At 38.4% G+C, this 20241-nt stretch overlaps 1 protein-coding gene across 1 annotated transcript in view; it reads right to left on the bottom strand.

Moving 5' to 3' along the window:
• Nucleotides 1-20241, bottom strand: part of ABCC8 (ATP binding cassette subfamily C member 8) — a 79179-nt gene that overhangs the window by 37440 nt on the left and 21498 nt on the right. Inside the window, exons 8-16 of the mRNA XM_071558881.1 lie at nucleotides 20063-20218; nucleotides 14435-14569; nucleotides 12823-12985; nucleotides 7550-7590; nucleotides 7101-7246; nucleotides 2707-2812; nucleotides 2373-2483; nucleotides 364-439; nucleotides 168-273 (exon numbers count right to left, since the gene is read on the bottom strand). Coding sequence (XP_071414982.1) covers nucleotides 168-273; nucleotides 364-439; nucleotides 2373-2483; nucleotides 2707-2812; nucleotides 7101-7246; nucleotides 7550-7590; nucleotides 12823-12985; nucleotides 14435-14569; nucleotides 20063-20218 — 1040 coding nt within the window. The remainder of the gene's footprint in view (nucleotides 1-167; nucleotides 274-363; nucleotides 440-2372; nucleotides 2484-2706; nucleotides 2813-7100; nucleotides 7247-7549; nucleotides 7591-12822; nucleotides 12986-14434; nucleotides 14570-20062; nucleotides 20219-20241) is intronic.

Raw genomic sequence — 20241 nt, 5'->3', positions numbered from 1 at the left:
CTGATGTGCCCCTCTATGACTTAGGGTAAGGTTTTTATCTTGACTGTGTATCTAGAAAATTCCTGACTCCACAGTTTCCCAGAATAGATTCTGGGATTTTTCTGCATTACTACTCATTCCAAGCTGAATTTTTAAATAAATCACATTTTCAAATTAAATGCCACTACCTGCTCCAGGATATGTTTCCAGAGATCTTCTGCATCTCACCAAGTATGGCCAGCAAAAGAGATGACTTACCACAGCCCACCTGTCCTACAATCATGGTTAGCTGACCTGTGAGAGAGGAATGTATATATAAGATTCTGATTTACCAAATGCCCATGGAAAAACATCTTATTCTGTATATCTGATGTAATTTTGTACCTTGAGGGATCCGGATATCAATGTTGGACAATGCTGGAGGACCTTCAGGTGTCCAAGTGAAAAATCCATTTGTAACCTACATCAGGATGGAGAGAAATAAGAAACAGAAACTCTGTTTTAGAGATAATTTTTTCAACATCAGAGACACTTCTGTTTTCATTACACTGAGCCTAGGAACAGTTAGCCTTTGCTCAATACAGGAAATGGACATTCAGGTGACTGATTTTGTAAAGGCCTGTATTCTGATGCGCAAGAACCTCTGAGGTCAAACAAGCACGACTCTTAGCGAATTATTAAGAATACATTAGGCAAAAAAAAGGTCACTGTTTGGGATTTCTCTTGTTTTGTTATTTTTAAGGTAAGTATATATAATAAGCGAAATGATTACAACACAATTTAATTTTACAGATGGTCACAGTTTGCTCTCTGCAGAGCCCTGACTGTCACTCTAGACACAGTGCAGCAATTACACGGTCCAAATTCCAAGCAGATTTGCAGAAGTTTCCATGAAATTAAATGTTGCTGTCTATTATAGTATTTTCCTTTGTAAGTCTGATATGATTATCAGATAACCTAATACAGAAATATTTTAACTAAAAAAGACTAAAAACAGGAAACAAAGCTTGTTCAGAATTTAAATGGAGATTTCCATGGATCATGTGAAAAAATAGGAAACAGGAGACAATTTTAAAAGGCCTGGATTTATACAGGACCCTCTTCTCTCACTTTTTCAGAGCCACTGAAGCTCTCAAAGCCTTTCAGCTATAGAAGGTACAACAATTTTTGACCTAAGAAGAGTGGAAGGAGGCACTTTTATCATACCCTTGAGAAAAATTGATACTCTTATCTAGAGAAACCACCTGAAAAAATAAGAAAAAGCAAGTATGGTGTTACTCCCTCTAGATCCCCAAAGGCAGTCAGAGGATCCTCTCTCAAAAAAATGCTCCTTCTTGGGCAATGTGACGCAGACAGACAGTACCTGCACAAGATCCCTGACCCAGGGGCCACCGGTGGCAATGATGTCAGCAGATGAAGCCAAAGATTATCACTGGTCCTGGCTTTGGGTTCAAGCCTTATAAATACTGTCCTTACAGAGGTTACTGCACTCACCTCTCCTTTGTGACAAACACTTCTGTTGTAACTACAGGCTGTTTTTTGATCCAAAACCGTCTCCCCAAACCCTCTCTCAAATATTCCTCTTATTTTCCTGGAAATCTGTTCAAGAAGGATCTGCTACCAAATCAGCATGTCTAAAAAAACAACCTAAAAGCATTACCAGTTGTCCTACTTAGTGCCATGAAACTGAATTATTCATTATCTTTTGCTGGAAATGCAAATGTAATAGCAGACTTCCTCAATAAACAGCATCATCACTATAACAACCATGAGGATTTTTATTACTTCTGGACATTTCCACAGCAAATCAAGAGTATCAGTCTACAAAGTGGCACGAGTAATTTTAATTTTTTCTTCAGAGAAGTTAGGTCTTTGAAAGTTAGTTTTTAGCTTCATCTGGAAAGGCACTAGGAAATCCAAAAGAGGAAGGAAAGATCCATGCCAAGATTATTTTAGGAATGTTCAGAACAAATTATTTTCTATTTTCTTCATACCATTATTCTGTACAGGCACTGGAAATGAAAGAAAGTCTGGCACACATAAAAGGTTGTGCCAGATGATCTTCTGAGTTTCCTTCCAACCTCCTCAGCTGTCCTACATTCTGTGTTACAAATTTTTGTCATGAGAACAGGACTAATGCCTTAAACCCTTCAAATAGGAAATTGCCGAGTGAAATTTAGATGAATAATTGAAGCTAATCACAACACTGAGATCAGTAGTTAATTCTTAAAAAGGAAGAGAGACAAGAAAGGTGGAGGTTAATCTCTGACATGTGCACAAGTGTTCAGCAGTTCACATCAAATGCTGGTTCTTGAACTTGAAACTGCCATCAGAATACAAAACTGACTATTAGTGAGCTAATATAAGTGGTATTAGAGTGACCTTCATATCACCTTTACACAAAAATCATCTGCTTCTGTGATATTAATGGGTCTTCTCATGTGAGAGCTGTAATTGTTCCAGTCATCCCTGGCAGGCCTCTTGCGGTTAACAACTTTGAGTGGCTGTGCAAAATCAGAAAGACAGAAATCAGCAGTAATTGGTGGCAGCATCAGCAAAATGTCCAAAACACAAGTTAACCACAGTGTCGATGATACAGTTCAGGGTATTAAAAAAGAGGTTTTGCAATTGCAAGACATAATTAGTAGGAAATGGAAAAGTGAAAAAAATTATTCTGGGTACAAACTACTCCATCCACTTCACCTGCAATGAAGCAGCTTTACTCACCACTGCCTGGTATTTGCTGTGATTATCTGCACTTCTTAGCTCCGAAGACTTATCATGCTCTTCTCCAATTTCTTCACTGGACAGGAATTCACTCAGTTTCTGCACACTGAAAGGGAAAAAACACAATCACATCAACCTTGGAAGCAAAATTTTTGTTCATTGCAAGGTTTATTATAGAACATCCCTTCTGATACTTCAGCTGCTGCTTGCGGCATAGTTTATTTTTATTTTGTTACAGGTGCATGAAAACATGCAATGGGACGTTGGTGCAAGAAAGTTTTCAAACCTTGCCCTCTTGTGTAATAAAAACAATGGTATTTTAACCGTTTGCATAGATACTTCTCAAGTCTTGTCTCTTGTGTCACCATCAGACACTAAACAAAGGTATTTTCAGGCATTTGGTGGACGCAGACCAGTTACAACAGTGGCTTGTTTTGAAGCCACATGCTGAAGTAGAATTAATATCATTTATGTTACTTAAGTGTAGAATCATCAAATCTACTGAATAGTCTTAGGAACACTTGATGAAATTCAACCAGCTACGATGAAATATGAAGTGCATAAGGTTGACATGATAAAGGAATATACCTTAAAAGACCAGTGTTGAACAGATGAGATATAAAAGGAATCCTGACAACCAGTACCAAAGAAGAAGGCATAAAATCTTCACTAGTGGCTTAAAATTTAATAAGTTAAGAGATAATGTGCTTTTATTAAGACATTTAACAGATCAGGGCATCAATTTTATCTCTGTACCTGACTTTATAAAATGTATGTCTAATCTACTCCCAGGGACAGCAAATGAAATTTGTGAAAGAATTGAATTGAATCATGAACACAACATCAAAGGAACTCAATTAGCTGGAAATAAGTTAACTATCAGTCTTGAAAAGGATAAAGTGCCAGAAGGCCTTAGGTTACTAAAAATAAATTTATGGACAAGGACTGAAAAAAATTATTTCAATATTAAGCCTTAGGCTAACTGGGTAGAAAGAGGCAAACAATGCTACTGTAGCATAGTGATACGTGGCTATCTGTTAAGAAGCCAATTTTACAAAATAAAAGTAACCCTCCACCTCAGCATTTATTTTGCATTCCACAGGGGTTTTTCCTCTTCAGGAGACTTAGGTTTCTTCTAAGAAGCTCATGAGATCCCCCACTGGTGCCAAAATGTTGTTGCACTACCTAAGGCAGGCTCCCTGCATAGTTAGCAACTGTCCTGCAACCAGAGATCAAAGTCACCTGGGAACTACTTCGCAGGTTATACAGGTTTTCTGTCAACCTGCCTAATTGCTAATGGCAGCTATAGACTAAGAGATATACAGTAGAGGGAATTTAGAGCAGGTACTACAATCTTAACGACGAAATAAATATCTGGGATGGGATAAGGAGTAATAATTAATTCAGGCTCAATTTTGGATCAGAATTCCTTAATGGGAAAGTCTATTATCTCAAAGGAAGAGATCAGAAGGTCCATCACTAGAGATATTTACATCTATTCACACAAAGCTCTGGAAAACAGGACTAGGAATCTTACGGTTTTTGTCCAGTGAAACAGATATTTAAAAGAACATTTTAAATGTCGTTAAATGGACCAAATGATGGTTCAGATACTGCCTGTATGGAGTTGATATGCAACTGCACTTATATTCTCTACATGAAAATTATACTGATATTTGAATAATTGCTCTGAAGGTAGAAAGAACAGATAGAAAAGTCCCCTGTGTATCTGCTCCAGGGTCCAGAGGGGTAGGAAAAGAAGACAACAAACGTACCCAGACCATGCATATTGAAACAAGACTATGTCTGTATTAAGCCATTCAACAATTTGATTTTGCTCTCTAGTTGTGTATCAAGGTGGTTGTACTCCAAGTGCCAAGTCCTTTGCCCAGTGGTAATTCTGTATTCCAGTAATTCTGGAATCACTGTTCCCATGGCAATTACTGAAGAAACACAGTATATCTGTGAAAAAATCTTTTCTTAGAGGCAAGAGCTCATATTTCAGGATGCCACACTGTTCTACACTCTTTAAGGATAAAAAGCTTGTGTTCTCTGCAGAGCTCTTGCTGACAGCGCAATTTCATTAGCACTCCAGTATCTCCATGGGGAAGATTATTTTTAAGCCACGGAAAAGATGTATTGATTAAAACATGGTTATTTGCACAGCTAACTGAAAAGGTGGGTTGATATTAAACTCAGTAAGATACATAATGCCACTCTTGCTGCTTAAACTGTGCTGACAGAAAACTGTACACTGTACCCTTTGTCCCTGAAGACCTTGCATTTACAAAGAGCTATCAGAATTTCTCACCTTCCTAAAGACTTTCAACTGTTCCCCCTCTCAGAAGCAGACACCCAAGCCCCATAACTTGGAAAGTTTTCAGGAGTCCTACATATAACAGAATATTTAAATCTGTGTTGCTGTTGAAATCCATCATCTGGATGTTCTGATAGTGTCAATGAAAAATCCATAAAGATGCTTTGCAATTGGGCATATGTGTAATGATTAAAGATACTGATGAGGTTATTGGTCGATATTATTGTCCTTGACAGCATCTGGCATCAGACAGTGTAGCCAATGTTAACAGAGCAGAGCTTGTGAAGTGCCTGAGATGCAAACCCAGTAACACAGTCTTACGATTCTTTACATGCTGATTTCACTGCTGGATCATCATCTGCTTCACTTAGTCCCTTTCTGTCACTATGGGAGAAGTTGTCTTGCACACTTGCTAAAACCAGTTAGAATATCTCAGCCTAAAGAATGCTGAAATATGACTTTGCCAACTTAGGTTACCTTTACCTAATCTTACTGACCAGCTATTTATTAGCAGGAAGGTGTAACACCAGGACAGTTACAGCAAGCAAACATTAGTTGTGCTCAATTGTTGCAAACTTAACTCTCTACTATTTCACAACTATTAAAGCAAGTATATCTTTACATGAGTTGAAGAAAATTTGGCACATGCTTTCAAAATATTGCTCTATAGGATGAGGCACTCTGTCTAGAGTAGCACCAGCAGCACTATGGAGCAATGCACTCAGGAATACCACCTGAGTGACTGTGATGCAGACAGCCAGGAAGGCAAGGATTACATCAGCTTTGTACAATTTTGATTCCTGTCTGACTATGAGTGAATGCAGGGCAACAGCCTGCCAACAAGGTATCTACAGAATAACTCATAAAGAACTCTCAGCTAGCAACGATTAATACTTGGTTGATACTAATTGCTTTAGAGTTGTTCCTGCAGCATTAATAGACACAATTCATTTACATAAAAATCCTTAGATAAGCCAAAATAAATAACCAGTACCAGTGTGAGCCCCCAGATACTTTGCTGGATGTAATCTGTGCGTGACAATTTGTCCTGACTCTAGGGACTACCACAGCGGCTCAAAGAATTTCCTTCAAGGTGCTGATGCTCTCAGATTTCACACTCCTTAGGAGAGAGGACACAGCTGTGACTTTGCAGTGTCAGAGAATTCTGAAACAGCAAGGGCAATCTTAGCTTCCTGCCGTAGTCTCCTTTCCATCTCCAAAGCAACACAAAGGCAATTAAGCAAGGGCTGACATCCAGTATCTGTCCCATGGTTTAAACAAGCTCTTCAGACACTATATTGGAGATCATAAAGATGTCCTAATAAAGTAAGAAGCCCAAACTTGCTTCCCCTATCACATAGGTAAAGTTACACTGCACATTAAAAACCATTAAGAGCTTTTCACACTAATCTGTTAGTACTCAAGTTAAAACTCTCTGTGAAACAGCAGTTCTGTGGCTGTTCTACTGGTTGTTATGTCAGTTTTTGAACACCCAGACTAATATGTACATAAAAATTCTTCAAGTCTGGAGTAGGTTTTCAGTCATTAACTTACTCTTACACTTAACAGTGATTTTTAGGGTTTTTTGTTTGCTTATTTATTTCATCTAACTCTCTACCAACAGGCAGTCTCTCAGGCAGTGGGGTGGAGGCTTAGCACAACCCAAAGATACATGCTGAAACATGCGCTTCACTGAGTACCTTTTATCTTTTTACATGCTTAATGGACAAAAAACATTTGGGTGATTTACAGAACTAAATCTTCAGTAAATTTTCACTTCCTTTCTTGTTACCACACATCTGTTTTATGCAGTACCAGCACAGCTCAACCTATTCTACACAATGAAACATCAGCTGTGCACCACAAAATACTGGTTGTGGCAATTGTGTCAGCACAGAACTTGGCCCACATACTACAACCAAGGAAATCAAGCAAGGTAAAAAGCTGGGAAGCAGTTTACATGAGCAGATAAATAATCAGCATGCTATTTCCAAATTTGAAATTGTAAAATAAGCAACAGACACATTCTCAAAAATTGGAAAGGTGGTAGCAAATATATTAATTTTACAGTTCTCACCTTACTAATGCTTTGACAGTGGATCTAACCACACTGGAAAGCAGGAACAATGGAGACACAAGAATATGAAACAGGGAGATGGAGGCAAATGCCACCGATGGGGAGAAGTCAGCCTTTCTTGTCAGATGAGCATGGACAACAAATGTCTACAAAGAGACAGACATCGTCATCAGTTCTTTACCATAAGGAAGGAAACAAACAAACCCTTCATATTTCATAAGCATTTCATTTACAGAATCTTAATTTATACTCTTAACATTTTGGGGGAGTGCTGCATACTCCAGGCTGCTTCTGGTCCCAGATGACAAGTGGGCATTTTCCATTCTCTCCCAGAGGAAGTGCAAATGTGTAGCAGGTTTGCATCCTGTTTTCCTCCTTCCTCATTTCCACATCACTTATACTTGAAAATGCAGTCGAAATTAACGCTACTTAGAAAAGTTCATACTTACTATAAGTACAGCTGCAATTGGTATTGCTGCATTCATAAAGACTGTGAAGGAAAACATGTAGGAACATTTAGAAACAATTTCCATTCAGACATGCTAAATGCTAAAATACTATTAGAACTGGTTTACAATTATATTTTTTACATTCAAGATAGGAAAAATGCACAAGTATCTACATACATCAGTACACTGTTTTAAAATGCCTACAGTTTACTTTTCATGTCATCAGAACAGACAGAACTCAGCAGTGCACCCAAGAAAAAGATGACTGATCTACTGGTTTTGAGCTATGATCAGCTAATACACTGCTCAGGGCATAACAGGGAGAAAGGCTGAGCTGATACAAGGTCTGGCAGGTGACCTGAATACCTGAAAGTGAGAGGAAGGGAGACCCAGCAGAGCTGCACAGGTCACAGTGCAGGGACTGCCCCTGTGCTGGGCTGCACTTCTCGCTCTGCCCCATCTCATAGCCCAGCACAGGACTCCTGGGAGAGCCTCTGGCATTTATGTGAAGTTGCGAGCTACTTCTTGGGCACCACTGCCAAAGTACAAGGCTTTGTGGCCCCCTTAGGTTTTTGGGATGTAATTCAAGAGGTAAGGAAAGACTGGTAACTCTGCACTATACTGTTGACTTATCTCGGAAGATTTACTCATAATTATTCTTGCTTTGTCAGGCTTGAATACTTTATAGTATCCTCAGGAGCTCTATACAGGTTCTAAACGGTACCTAAGTGTAGTACAGCTTTGATTTCAGCTGGGCCTTGAGATACTGAAATGCAAACAATGAACCAGTTTCCTTCCTGACCTCAAACAGTAACTGTCTTGGTGCCCTGAATTCCCTATTGTAGCAACCCATACACTCTTCAGGCACCATTCAGAGGTTATTAAACAGATGCATGGGGACAAGTAAGCACATACCATGTCTATATAAGGCCCTCTCTTAGATTAAGAGTTAAGAATGCAGTAATAACCAGGTATCCTCTGGGAGCTTGAGTCAGAACTGGAGCTGTAGTTCAGCAGGTGGGACCAGTTTATCACTGTGTGGGTGTGACTAAAGCTGTGTATTCTACACCCTCTACTCATTTCTCATGAACTGTTAACAATGGACCATTTGCAGCAGCTGCCCAGGACACACCTGACCCCTCAGGCTGCAAGCTGGGTTATAAAAAGCCTGTGAGATGGGAGCTGTGCTAACTCCTTTCCGGGGAGTTGTTATCACCTTCACACCCAGCCTGAGGGGTCATGTCTGCTAATGGGCCATCAACAATTCTAAAAATACCCCATGACTCACAGAGTCAGATCAACCATTGTGGAACTCCCCGCCCTGGGGGAGGTACTGGACATTCTCACCTGAACCTGCGAGTATATACCCTTGGGGTTTGCAGACTTCTGGTCCCACTCCTTGGATCCAGAGGAGGACCAGAACCTTGACAGGACTGCGACCACCACTCTCGACCAGACTGTGACCATCATCTGCACCAGGAAGGTTTTTCCCTTCCTTTTACTTTGGACTCAGGGGAGCCATGTGGGGCTCAGCACAGGGGCTAATGAACACCATTCTGTTTGTGCTGGGTTCTATATCTGGGGTTTGTGGGTTAAAACCAATTTATCTTTGTATCAGTGTGTTTATTGTAATTTTTTATTAAATTGTAACTCTGACTTATAATCTTTTTTGTGCTAGGTTCATTTCTTCTGCCAGTTTACTTTTAAACCAGCACACCCTGCATGTCTGTCCCCCCTCTATAGCAACTTGAGGATATTATTTAGTCATCATCTTTTAATGTTTGACCTTTGCTCAACTGTATTTCATGTAAGTAAACTATATAAAGAAAGAATATAGAAGCTATTGCTAAAATAGAATTCAAAGATCAGTACAGATGTAACAGAAAACAAAAAAGCTAGCAACTTCTTTTGTGTTCAGAGTGTGCCTGTCTCTCTTTCCTACCAAGTATAGAAATGTTCAAACAGTATAAGCTCTTTCCTATCACTTCACCTGAAGTGAAGTGTCATCATTAGACCCACAAATACTGCTGGTTGACTCTTTGGCCATCCTTTTCAAGGCATGAGCCCCTGAAGGTCTTTATATACTGTCAGATATTATTTTGTGTATTTCTAATTGTTTGACAGAGGGTTGTATTTGAAAATATAAGTATGTTAATGTGTGCAATTCCAAAATAAAAGCTCAGCCTTTCAAAGACTAATATGTATTAAAGCCTAGAAATTCATAGTTTACACTTCATCCTAGTGGAAAAAAACCCACCTGTATTTTTGTGAGAAAAATATTCTTTCTGTGTTGGAATACAAAGAAGCTTCAGGCCATATTCTCATTTCTCCTTATGATCCTATTTCCTGCCCGATTTTCACACTTTCCATTAACTTGAGGTAGTTACAGTACAGAAATTTTGAAAAAGGGGAGCTTGCTGCCTGCAACTATGTTCTTCTGAATTCCATCAAACCATTGTCTTTGCAGTGTGCCTTTGAGACTGCTGCAGGACATGGGTTTGCTTTTAGGAATGAATCTGATGAGAGTATCTAGCAAAGCTGATAAACTTTCCAGCGATGAGACCTGCTTTTCTGCTGCCTACAGTACAAGATCATACCTGTCAAATATGAAGCTGGATGGATTAAATATCCTGCAGGCTTGGGAAAGCAGACTGCAGTTAAGGCATTAAATGTGCCTGGTGGCTCCCAAGAAGTTGATCTGAATTTTGCTATTATGTGAGATCATAAGTACATCCATGGACTTCACTTCAAACTTCATTCAAGCAAACAAATCCAAGCCACTGAAATTTGGGAGTTTTTTTCCTTTTTTAATTCTTTTTTTTTCCAATTATGCAGGTGTCCAGAATAATAAAATGTTTTCTAAAATAAATTTATTTCACAGCTGGGATTTTTTTGTTTAATTAGATCCAGTCAAAAGTATTTTGTTACTGGAAAAAGGCAGACTGAAAACTCGGAAAAATGTAGAGTTGGTTCTGAATATTTTAGGGTAGTAACTACCGTTATTTTCCTGTGGAAAAGTCTGGAGCTATTTTGCTTATAGATTACACAAAAATCATAGAAATAGGTAAACCACTTTTCCTTTTTTCTTTCACTTTTTTTTCTTGAATATATGTCTATTGCAAATCCTGTAAAGCTGCAACACAGCTTTGATTCTGGTGGGTGCATTTCATTAAAATATAAGCAGAGCTAATTTCTATAAAAGCTTTTTTAGCACACAGGAACAATACCATATACATACAACATGGATCCAGGCACAGGGATGAGGCATGAGATTCAAATTCCATGTGACTGTGAAACAGGTTTTTCTTCTGGTCTAGCCAACACCACCCTGAAACTTGTAGGTATATTTTCTATAATCCAATGTAAATATAATCCTTATGAATAAAATAGCTCCAACCACATTCTTTAATTTCTGTTAATAACTAAGTGTACTTAGAAAAGAATTCCAGAGTCTATTCAAAACTGTATGCAAAAAATGTGTATATAAAAATCTCTTTTCTGCTTGCTTAGTTCTAGCAACTGTCTGCCTTTCTCTTGATCACAAATACCTAAAATCTTGGTCCTCTCCCGCCTTTGTTTTGTTCTTAACATATGTTCAGTATAATATTAGCTAACATGTTCTTGGCCAAGTATGCCTGTCATTCTAATTATACTTGTGGTAAGAAAAAAGGGCAGGTTCTCCTGTATTTCATATTTTATGTTCCCTTTTAAGTCTGCTAAAGTCCAAGTTTGTAAAGATCAATGCAATTTCTGCTAGTCAGAGTGAGTAAGGAATTGAACTAGGCTGAAACAGTAAGAACCCTTCATAAGCGAAAATGATATGCATCATCAACGTAAAGCTGCACTGCTTTACCCCAAGCTGAGAAGTTATCTCCTGTGTCATGCAAATACATAAATATCACACATAATACAAACCAAGAATGTAATTGAAAAGAAGCATCACTAAATATTGTTTCAAGAAGCATCACTAAATATTTAGAACTGTTATTAATAATACTGGTTCTTAAATATAATTATTTCTTTACAGAATAGTCAGTACTCCTGGGATGAATCCACCTTTTCCTAGCTGGTACAAATGACACTGTGAGGATAGAAAAATCTAATAAGTTTCCACAGCTCCTTCAGCCCTACCACTGGACTGGTGGCCCTGACTATAAATAGATTTTAATGCCACATGAAGCACTGCAGACAAAGGGAACCCATCGCTGTTGATCTGGGTGCAAGAGGGGGTTTCCAGTCTCACAGCCTCCAGATAAAAACTATTTTATGTCAAAACAGAAACTGCTCTGAGTTCAGACAGCTTAGGATCCCCAGACAGAAATTCGGATCTCAGAAGACAATGAATACCTCAATTTAACATCAGTTGAATTCAGTGGGATCAGGAGCTTTCCCTTAGAGCTTGTTACCTATGTGATTATTGTCAGCGAATGAAGTCAGCTGCATGTCTCTTGGGTGAATGAAATCAAATAACACTACTCAGACTGCAAGTTGTTTTTCTAAGGACTAGTCTTCTTTCTTATTCTAGAAGGTATTTGCACACATACCTTGTAGCATTTGAAAACTTCTTGCTAAAATTTTCCATTTCATTAATATCTCACAGATTATATGAACAGCATTCTTCAGTGTGATTTTACTAATTATTTCTAAAGCATTACAGTACAGAGTTCAATTTGCCATAGGTCTTTTTAAAAGCATAATAAAGTCTTAAAGCAGTTGAAAAATAATGAGAGAAAAGAATCTGGATACAGATGAAATTGCCAGGATGCCCACATTTTGTCTTTCCAGGTTATAGAAATGATTTTAAGAATCAATTATTTTAGTAAGAAATCCAAATTTTGAGTAAGAAAGTGTAAGTACCATCTGTTGGAGCTTCAATGCAAAGATAATACCTGTCATGCATTATGATTTGCATGCTCTGTACTGTGCAAAATGCAGGGAAAAAAACCAAAGAAAAACGTCAGCAAAGGCTTCCTCCTAAATGTTGTGTTATAGAGGAGAATATTCCTGCAGAATATTTGGACAGTTGTCCCTTAAAAGCTTTTCTCTAGCAAAAGTCAGTGCTACGAGGCATTGACTTTCTCCTTTAGGCATATTTCCCATACAAGCAAAATTCTGCTGAATTGAAAGTGAATGACTAAATGGAAAGTGAAGAATACAGATCAGAGCCTAAAGCAACAGAAATAATCTCAATAGAGCAATTGTAAGCTCATTAGTAGCTAGTAATGCAGTGGCACTTAGCTGAGCAGTGCATTACAATGAAGGAAAAAACTTACTGGATATGGAGGTATAAAGGGCAAAAGACTTGAGGCTAGTCATTTCTTTTCGTCTGGTTTCCTCCACACTGCTGTGAAATATGTGTTCCCAAGCATAGAGTTTAAGTAGTTTAATGCCTCGAAGCATCTCATTTGTCTTCTTCAACCTCTCATTGGAGTACTCCTGCAACAATTACACACATTTACTTGAAAAGTACAATCAAAACACCTGTTCCCTAAGCATAAAGACACAAAAATTGTATACAGTCCCTTGTAATCAGCTGGGTATGCATCACTAATTATGTCCATTCAGACATTCTGTTGCAGTGTTTCACAAAAGGGAGCTTCCCTACAGTTCAAGGGAAAAGGCCATTGGTTCACACCCCTAAATCACATAGTTTGGACTGAAAATGTTACTACTGTCAGGATTCTGATCACTTGCAAGGCTGCCTCTCAGGATTTACAATGCCCAACACACTGGCTGGATTTTCAACTGGGACACTGATGATATCCAGATGAGACCAAAACACACAGGCAAGCTCTGACTGGGCACTGCTCTGACCAGCCAACAAGGCATGGAAACAATCAAAGCAGCCTGGTCACATTAGCAAGGAGTTGTGAACCCATCAGAAATCTTGGCCCCAAGCAAGGCCAGCTGGCACAATCATACAGTAAAGTAATACTCTCAGTAAAGCATAACTAGAAGCTACAGTGCTTCCATTTCTCAGGCTTAGCTCAAGGATCTTTGTACCACACCACGCTTGCACAGTGCACATATTTCTATCACAAACAGCAATGCTCCCATCTCCAGAAATTTCTAGGTGACAGTGAGTGCCTGCTTGGATGCTGTGGGGATGAATGCTGTCCATATTTCTGAAAGGGTGCATACTGTTGATGGGAAGTCATTACTTTTCACACATAAAGGTGCACAAATAATTCTCATTATTATCCATGATTTGTAGTGGAAGAGATTTCTGGCTCCACTACAAGTTCCTACAGCTTCCTTGGCAGTGCAACAGTTGCTGAAAGCAGTAATAAAATTCAGAGCAGCCGGGCATACTAATTCCAATGAACCAAAGTAACTGTCTTGGCAGTGATGCAGGCAATTCAAATTATAGACAAACCAAGTGAGGAATCAAGGAACAGCTCAGACTTAGCAGACCCCTAAGCTCCCCAGTTGAGGCCCACACTGTGGGAATTAGAATGATAGAGAATTAGTTTAAATAAATCAGTTTGATAGATTTCCACATCTGGGGTCCAAGTTTGATGCAGCATTCCCATTTCCTTTTGCCCTTGGACAGCTTGCCCTGCATGGTTCATTCATTTGTGCACTGCACAAAGCCATTTTAGTCAATGATTACTGACCATTTATATTTGCAAGTTAGAAGATGCTTGAAGTTTTTTCTCATAAAGAAACATATTTGTTGAAAAACATACCCCCCCAAAATACATTTTTACTGCTTATACTTACCATGTTTTCACATTCTTGAATGTGACATCCTCAAGCATTACAAAACATTTGACAAGCAGTTCTGGGTCAATGTCCACAGTTAGCTTTGTAATTCCAAACACAGACCAATGTATAATTACCAGAAGTGATATTTATATCACAAACGAGACTGAAGACACTCACCAACGTGCTTCTCTGGGCCTGCGAGAGTTTTGTTGCTACAAAGTACTGAACAGGTGCAAGGACTATGATTACTGCTGCTCCAATTAAGGCACTGATTCCAAGAAGGTAGTAGAGCAGAAGAATTCCTACAATTATCTGTTGTAAGAAAAGAAAGTGAGGGAAAGGTCTTGGCTTTACTTTGGGTATGCACCACAAAGACCAGTTACAGCTGTTGAAGTTGACCCTTCCCCACGTACCACTCTGCATGGCTGGCACAGTGCATGTGACCAGTCAGGGTCTTCTGTCAGAGGAGCCACCAAGTGCTCCTCCCCAGCCTGTGCATTCTGTGTGTCTCTGTTTCATGGATGCCCCATTATGCGCAGTTGTATAGGTTCACAAATCTATAATTCAACTCTTACAGCTAATTAAAAGGACTTTGTTTAAAAATAAATAAATATAGGGAGGAAAAAAATCTTTAAATAAAGCTTTATTTAAAAATACTTCCAAGCAACATATTGAGGTATTCCTTTCAGAGTCACTATTAAATATTTTTTCCCTATTGGCTGCATAACATAGCACACGTTTTCTTCAATTTATAATTATTTTTAAAATTCTTTGACATTGCAGTATTTTTACATCAGGGAAGAAATTACATCTCCCAGTTTAGTAAGAACTCACTAATCTGCAATACTGGGGCTTCCACAAGAAGGAATGAGTCTTTGATTACTATAAAAATTAATATGAAATACTATTAAAAACACAACTGATCTTGCAAATGTTAAGATGACATTTTTGCTGACCAGCATACTAAAAAGAAGAGGCGCGCCATAATTACACCACTGAGAACCTCCACTTCAAATAATCTCTAATATGAATTGGCAAGGATCTGTTTTAAGGATTTATAGTGCCAGACTGACAATGACTTAAAAATGGGTCAGAGAAACAGCTTAAAAGACAAAAGTTCATCTTTGGATATGTAAGAGTCTAAAAGTAAAGCCACAGCCTGGATGGCTACTATAAGCAGCTTGATAAATACTAACAGTACATACAAGTCACCAGTGTCAATTACCCCTATTCTAATGACTGACTCCTAAACATTCTGCAGTTTTGACACTATGTATTTAACAGTGTAAGCTGGTAAATTAATCAGAAGACAGTGATAGAAAGTTAATTTCATACATCATTTCCCTTCATTAAAAAATTGGAAGTTTCCTTAAAGTGTTATCTACTACTTTTGCTACATTTACACAGTCTCACAACCTTCACAGAAGCACTATCTTCCATCATTTCAAAGCTCAATAGTTATATGCCCATCTATTTCCACACATTTATGGAAATTGTATGTTTTCATGAAGAAAAGGAGTCCCTACTTTCCACATTTGTATGTTGGCATTTTCACTAATTTAAGGTACAGAGAGAGAAAACACAGACCCTTTTTTTTTTCTCTTAAGAACCCTTTTATGCCTCTCCAAAGCTGAACTAAACTAAAACATGACCCTCAAAATGAGCCACAGTATTTACTTAGGAACTAAGCAGTAACATGAAAGTAAAATCCTATTATATACACACCACAAATCTAGTAAGAGGCAAGGTTAAATTGCAAATTGAAAATCTTATAGTGATGAGTAAGTGACTAATCTGCTTCCACCTGAAGCTGTGAAATTCATGAGTGTATGAAGCCAAACAAAATACACAAGACCTCTGCCAGATATTCCTGGCAGAGCTCTCCTCTAAAGCATAAAACAGTCTTGGTCTTTACAGATCAAGAAATTCATTCCCAATAGCTTCATCATGGGTAGACACTCCAAGCACTCAAAGAATAGGAAAGCACTGAACAGTGTGCAGCCACTGCAACACTGACTCCCTGTTTTTCTGCTTTCCCTCATTACTGGTTGACTGTCAAGGACATTGTGGGACCACCTGGTTCTAAAAAGAAAGCATCAGCTTCTCAGATACACAAGGAGAAAGCTATCACAGCTGCTTTTTGACCTGTCATCCCAGAGGTCAGTCTTTGGAATAAAAATTTCATGTTTCCAATAGGTTAAAAATGATCACATTTTCATCTTTATAATGACATAATGAGGGCAAACTTTTATAATATATTCAGTATGCATGGAAAAAAATATGTGAAGGCTTGCATCTGAAAAGTGCTGAAATGTGTAAATCTAACTGAATGTAATTCTGTATCATAACACAAAGTACAGAGTCAAGAATAAACAGTACATAGATAATATCTGAACTCTGGAGGACAGTATCTGGCAGATGGGAAGGCTCTTATTAATATTCCTGAGAAAGTAACAATCATATTAAAAAAAATCTATGTAATGAAACTCTTGTCTTCCCTTTCATCAAAATCTCAAAGCTCTTCCCTGCCAGAGATATATATCGGGAGCAAGATGCTCACCAATAGCCCTGGTTATTTTGTCTTGATTATTTATTGAGGATAACAAACACTTTCAGCCAGAAACTGCTCTGTGGGCAGTTTTGAAAAAGACAAATGTCCTTTCAGTACAAGTGTAAGCTATCCCTACCAATGAGCCAGAGATATGAGAATACAGGACTTTTTAATAATCACAATGAATTCAAACAAGGGTGTTTATAAAATAGCAGCTTGGGGAGAAAGCCTTTATAGGGCTTCATTTTGCTCCCAGGGCTTGAGCCAAACCAACTAAGGGCATCTTTCAACTGTTTGGCGTTCCTGGGCCACTTTTCATGGATATCAATAACATTCAAACAGTAACTTAAGGCAATGATAAAACTCCCATTGACTCCAGTCAGAGCAAAGATGGGGCTCAAATTATCAGGACTGTATAGAAAACCTAACTTGTTATGAATGGCTATTAAAAATCCACAGCAGATGCTGAAATGTTGATTGTTAGATTAAGAGCTACAAACCAATTAAAAATCTCTTTTAAATAATAATGGAGTCTGTGCAACTTATTATTAGCCATTTCTTAGACAGTTGTTTGCCACATAAAACAAGAGACTGAATGAATGTTGTGGAAAAGTGTTTTGAAGAAACCTTTGTGACCAGTGTGACTCATTGGTTTTGGCAATGCATGCATCCACCAAACAGGAGCATGCTCTGGCACTGATTATCCTCATCATGGTAAGGAACATTGCATGGGGAATATAATCACATTTCCAGCAGACTGTCAGGAAGTCTTTATGGGTCCGTGACTTCTGACACATTAGAGGAAAATGCTGTTACAGAATGTGCAATGAAATCATATTAATTCTCAGTTGCACTAAAGCGCTCTCTACACTGAGCTGCCAGAGAGGTCTTATAAAAGAAGTGTGCATGCAGTTGGCACCTTGCATAGTTTGTTTTACTAACAGACTTACAATGGAAACTAAGCTGGGGGGAAGTGTACCCTAAACATTAACATTAAAGGGGTGGACTCTTCTTAACGCCTCATAGCTCCTTCAGCGGTATCATTTTAGCAGTATAAAACCACTGGCTTCTTACTTCAGGGTGCTCCCAGAAAATAGAATGAACATACCCTGATATCCTAATTATTACTAACAAACTGCCAGTATGTAGCCATACTTATTATGATATCAACTTCGTTATAGTTGTCCCCTCTTTTGCAATTAGACACCAATATTAAGATACATTCATTGATCATTGTTTTTTTCCCACCCACTTTCAAATAATCTGGTTCCCATTGCCTCCCCTCCTTACCCCTATAACATCAGGGAAGCCATCCTGATGCTAAAAAATAAGTCAAGGGTTTTTTCTTTCCAGGCTAGGAAGTTAATCTGGCTGCCCATGCCATCAGATGATTTTAAGATCTGCTTCTAAGGAGGACATGCTTATCTGATTGGTAGTAGCTTGACCAAAATGTCTTAGTTTTGACAGAAACTACTAGAAAACAAACTAAATTCTAATATGCATCTTTACTGTAGAAAAGAATCCAGATCTCCTGATGGACAGCACTTTAACACCTCACTCTTTGAAGGACATCCATGTAATTTACATAATTACCAGAATGACTGGTTTTTCTTTCCCAGCGGCAACTTTTCAAAGTAATATTCTAATATCCTTAACATCTTACAGTATCAGCAACTGATGGACACAGGAACTTCTAAACAACACTGCTAAAGCCATTTTAGAAAGTGACTAGAAACACAATCTGTCAGCTGCAGTCTCAGGAAAATTATTTTGGTTTTGGGCAACAGCAGGCAACTGAAAATGCAAAGCTGCTGGGTAGATTATTTGCAGGTTTCTGACACTCCCACCAGTCAAATTAGCCACTGTGCAGTGCTGAAACCAGACAGCCTTTGTGACATGAACACAATGGAGCTTCCATCATATTTTTGAAACTAAATTATACTTCTAAAAAATACCTAGTGATTTTAAAAATCTTCTGCCTCTTCTGCTCATATTTACTTCTAGCACTGCCATAAACTAAACAAAAATACACTGAGTAGGAAGAAAGAAAGATTTGCAGGGTACCATAATTATATAAGATGAAACTATGCGGTTTACAGCCAGCCTTCTCAGGAATTTCTTAAATGGAAGTTCAGGATGTTTCTAGAATTTTGTTTAAGTACTAGCTCTTCCAAACTAGGTAATCTGCACTTCTCCCCCATTTCAGTAAATGTACACTCCGAAAAATGATCCAGGGTTCTACTGAGATCACTAACCTCCTACTACCTTCTGCCTGCTCTACTCCCTTACTAGCACAGACTTAATCACATGCCCATCCAGTGAGATTCACCACTTCACACACTCAGAGGAATACCACCTCACTGAAAAAAACAAGGCTAGTTTTGATCAGATTCTCTCTTGAGTGCTTCCACAAGCAATGTACAATCCATAGAGCTGAAACATTGAAGAAAGTAAAAATACCATGTTTCCATGTTGGACATCACATACAAACTCCTGTTTCTGTAAGTGAAAAGGCTTCAGATTATTTTAAATCAATCCCGGCAATACTCTCTGAGATGGGACCTTGCTTTCCTCATCCTAGACTTGATAGGACACAACTGTATCTCACTGGACATTACAAATGGCTACAGGATATGGCACCAGGAGCCACAAGGCAATTGGGTGTGAGTCAGAACAGTGTTCTGCTCCTTGCTATCCACATGGGAAAGAAGACTGAAGAGATGAGAGTGGTATTTAGAGACAGAGACCAAAGACATCAGAGAGAACAAAGCAGAAAAATCATTTTATATAACATATATGCTATAATAATAATAAAAACCCCAAAACAAACTGTGGAATTTGTCATCCAAGAAGCACCAGTAGCTTTGAGGGATGTTCAAAGGATCATCTCTAAGCAATCACATTTGTGAATGAAGTGTTACTTCTCTTGCTTCTGCTGGGATTCAAAAGACAAATGATGGCAATAACTTCCAGTTATCTTCGCTGATGTAATAAATGAATGCACAGTAACCTGCTGCACCCTATAAATTCTTGTTACAAATGCAGGCAAAATTCTAATACAATCCTAAATACCTAAAGTCCAGTCACAAATGTCAAATCTACCACATGCAATGTTTCTAGATGCTAATAGCTTGAAATCTTATTTCCAATTATTTTTTAACTTCCTTAATATCTCCACTTTCCCAAAATTCATATGCCATGAGTCACTACGGACGGATGCACATTAAGAACAAAAGCACATTCAATCACCTTACCTGTACTGGCATAGCCCAAAGGTTAGGGCAGAGGAAAAAGAACCACATCAGCTGATTTGTGTCTATGGCAACAAGGTTACAGATCTGGCCTGCTGTCATCTCCCCCATAGACATGTTAGAAGTTGAAAGCTGCATAATTTTATTGTAGATTTTTGTCTGAAAGAGATACCAAAATGTGT

The sequence above is a fragment of the Pithys albifrons genome, chromosome 6 (genome assembly GCF_047495875.1).
Source record: "Pithys albifrons albifrons isolate INPA30051 chromosome 6, PitAlb_v1, whole genome shotgun sequence".
NCBI classification, from domain to species: Eukaryota; Metazoa; Chordata; class Aves; order Passeriformes; family Thamnophilidae; genus Pithys; species Pithys albifrons.
The sequence above is the reverse complement of the archived record's forward strand: the minus strand, read 5'-3'. Positions and strand labels throughout refer to the sequence as shown.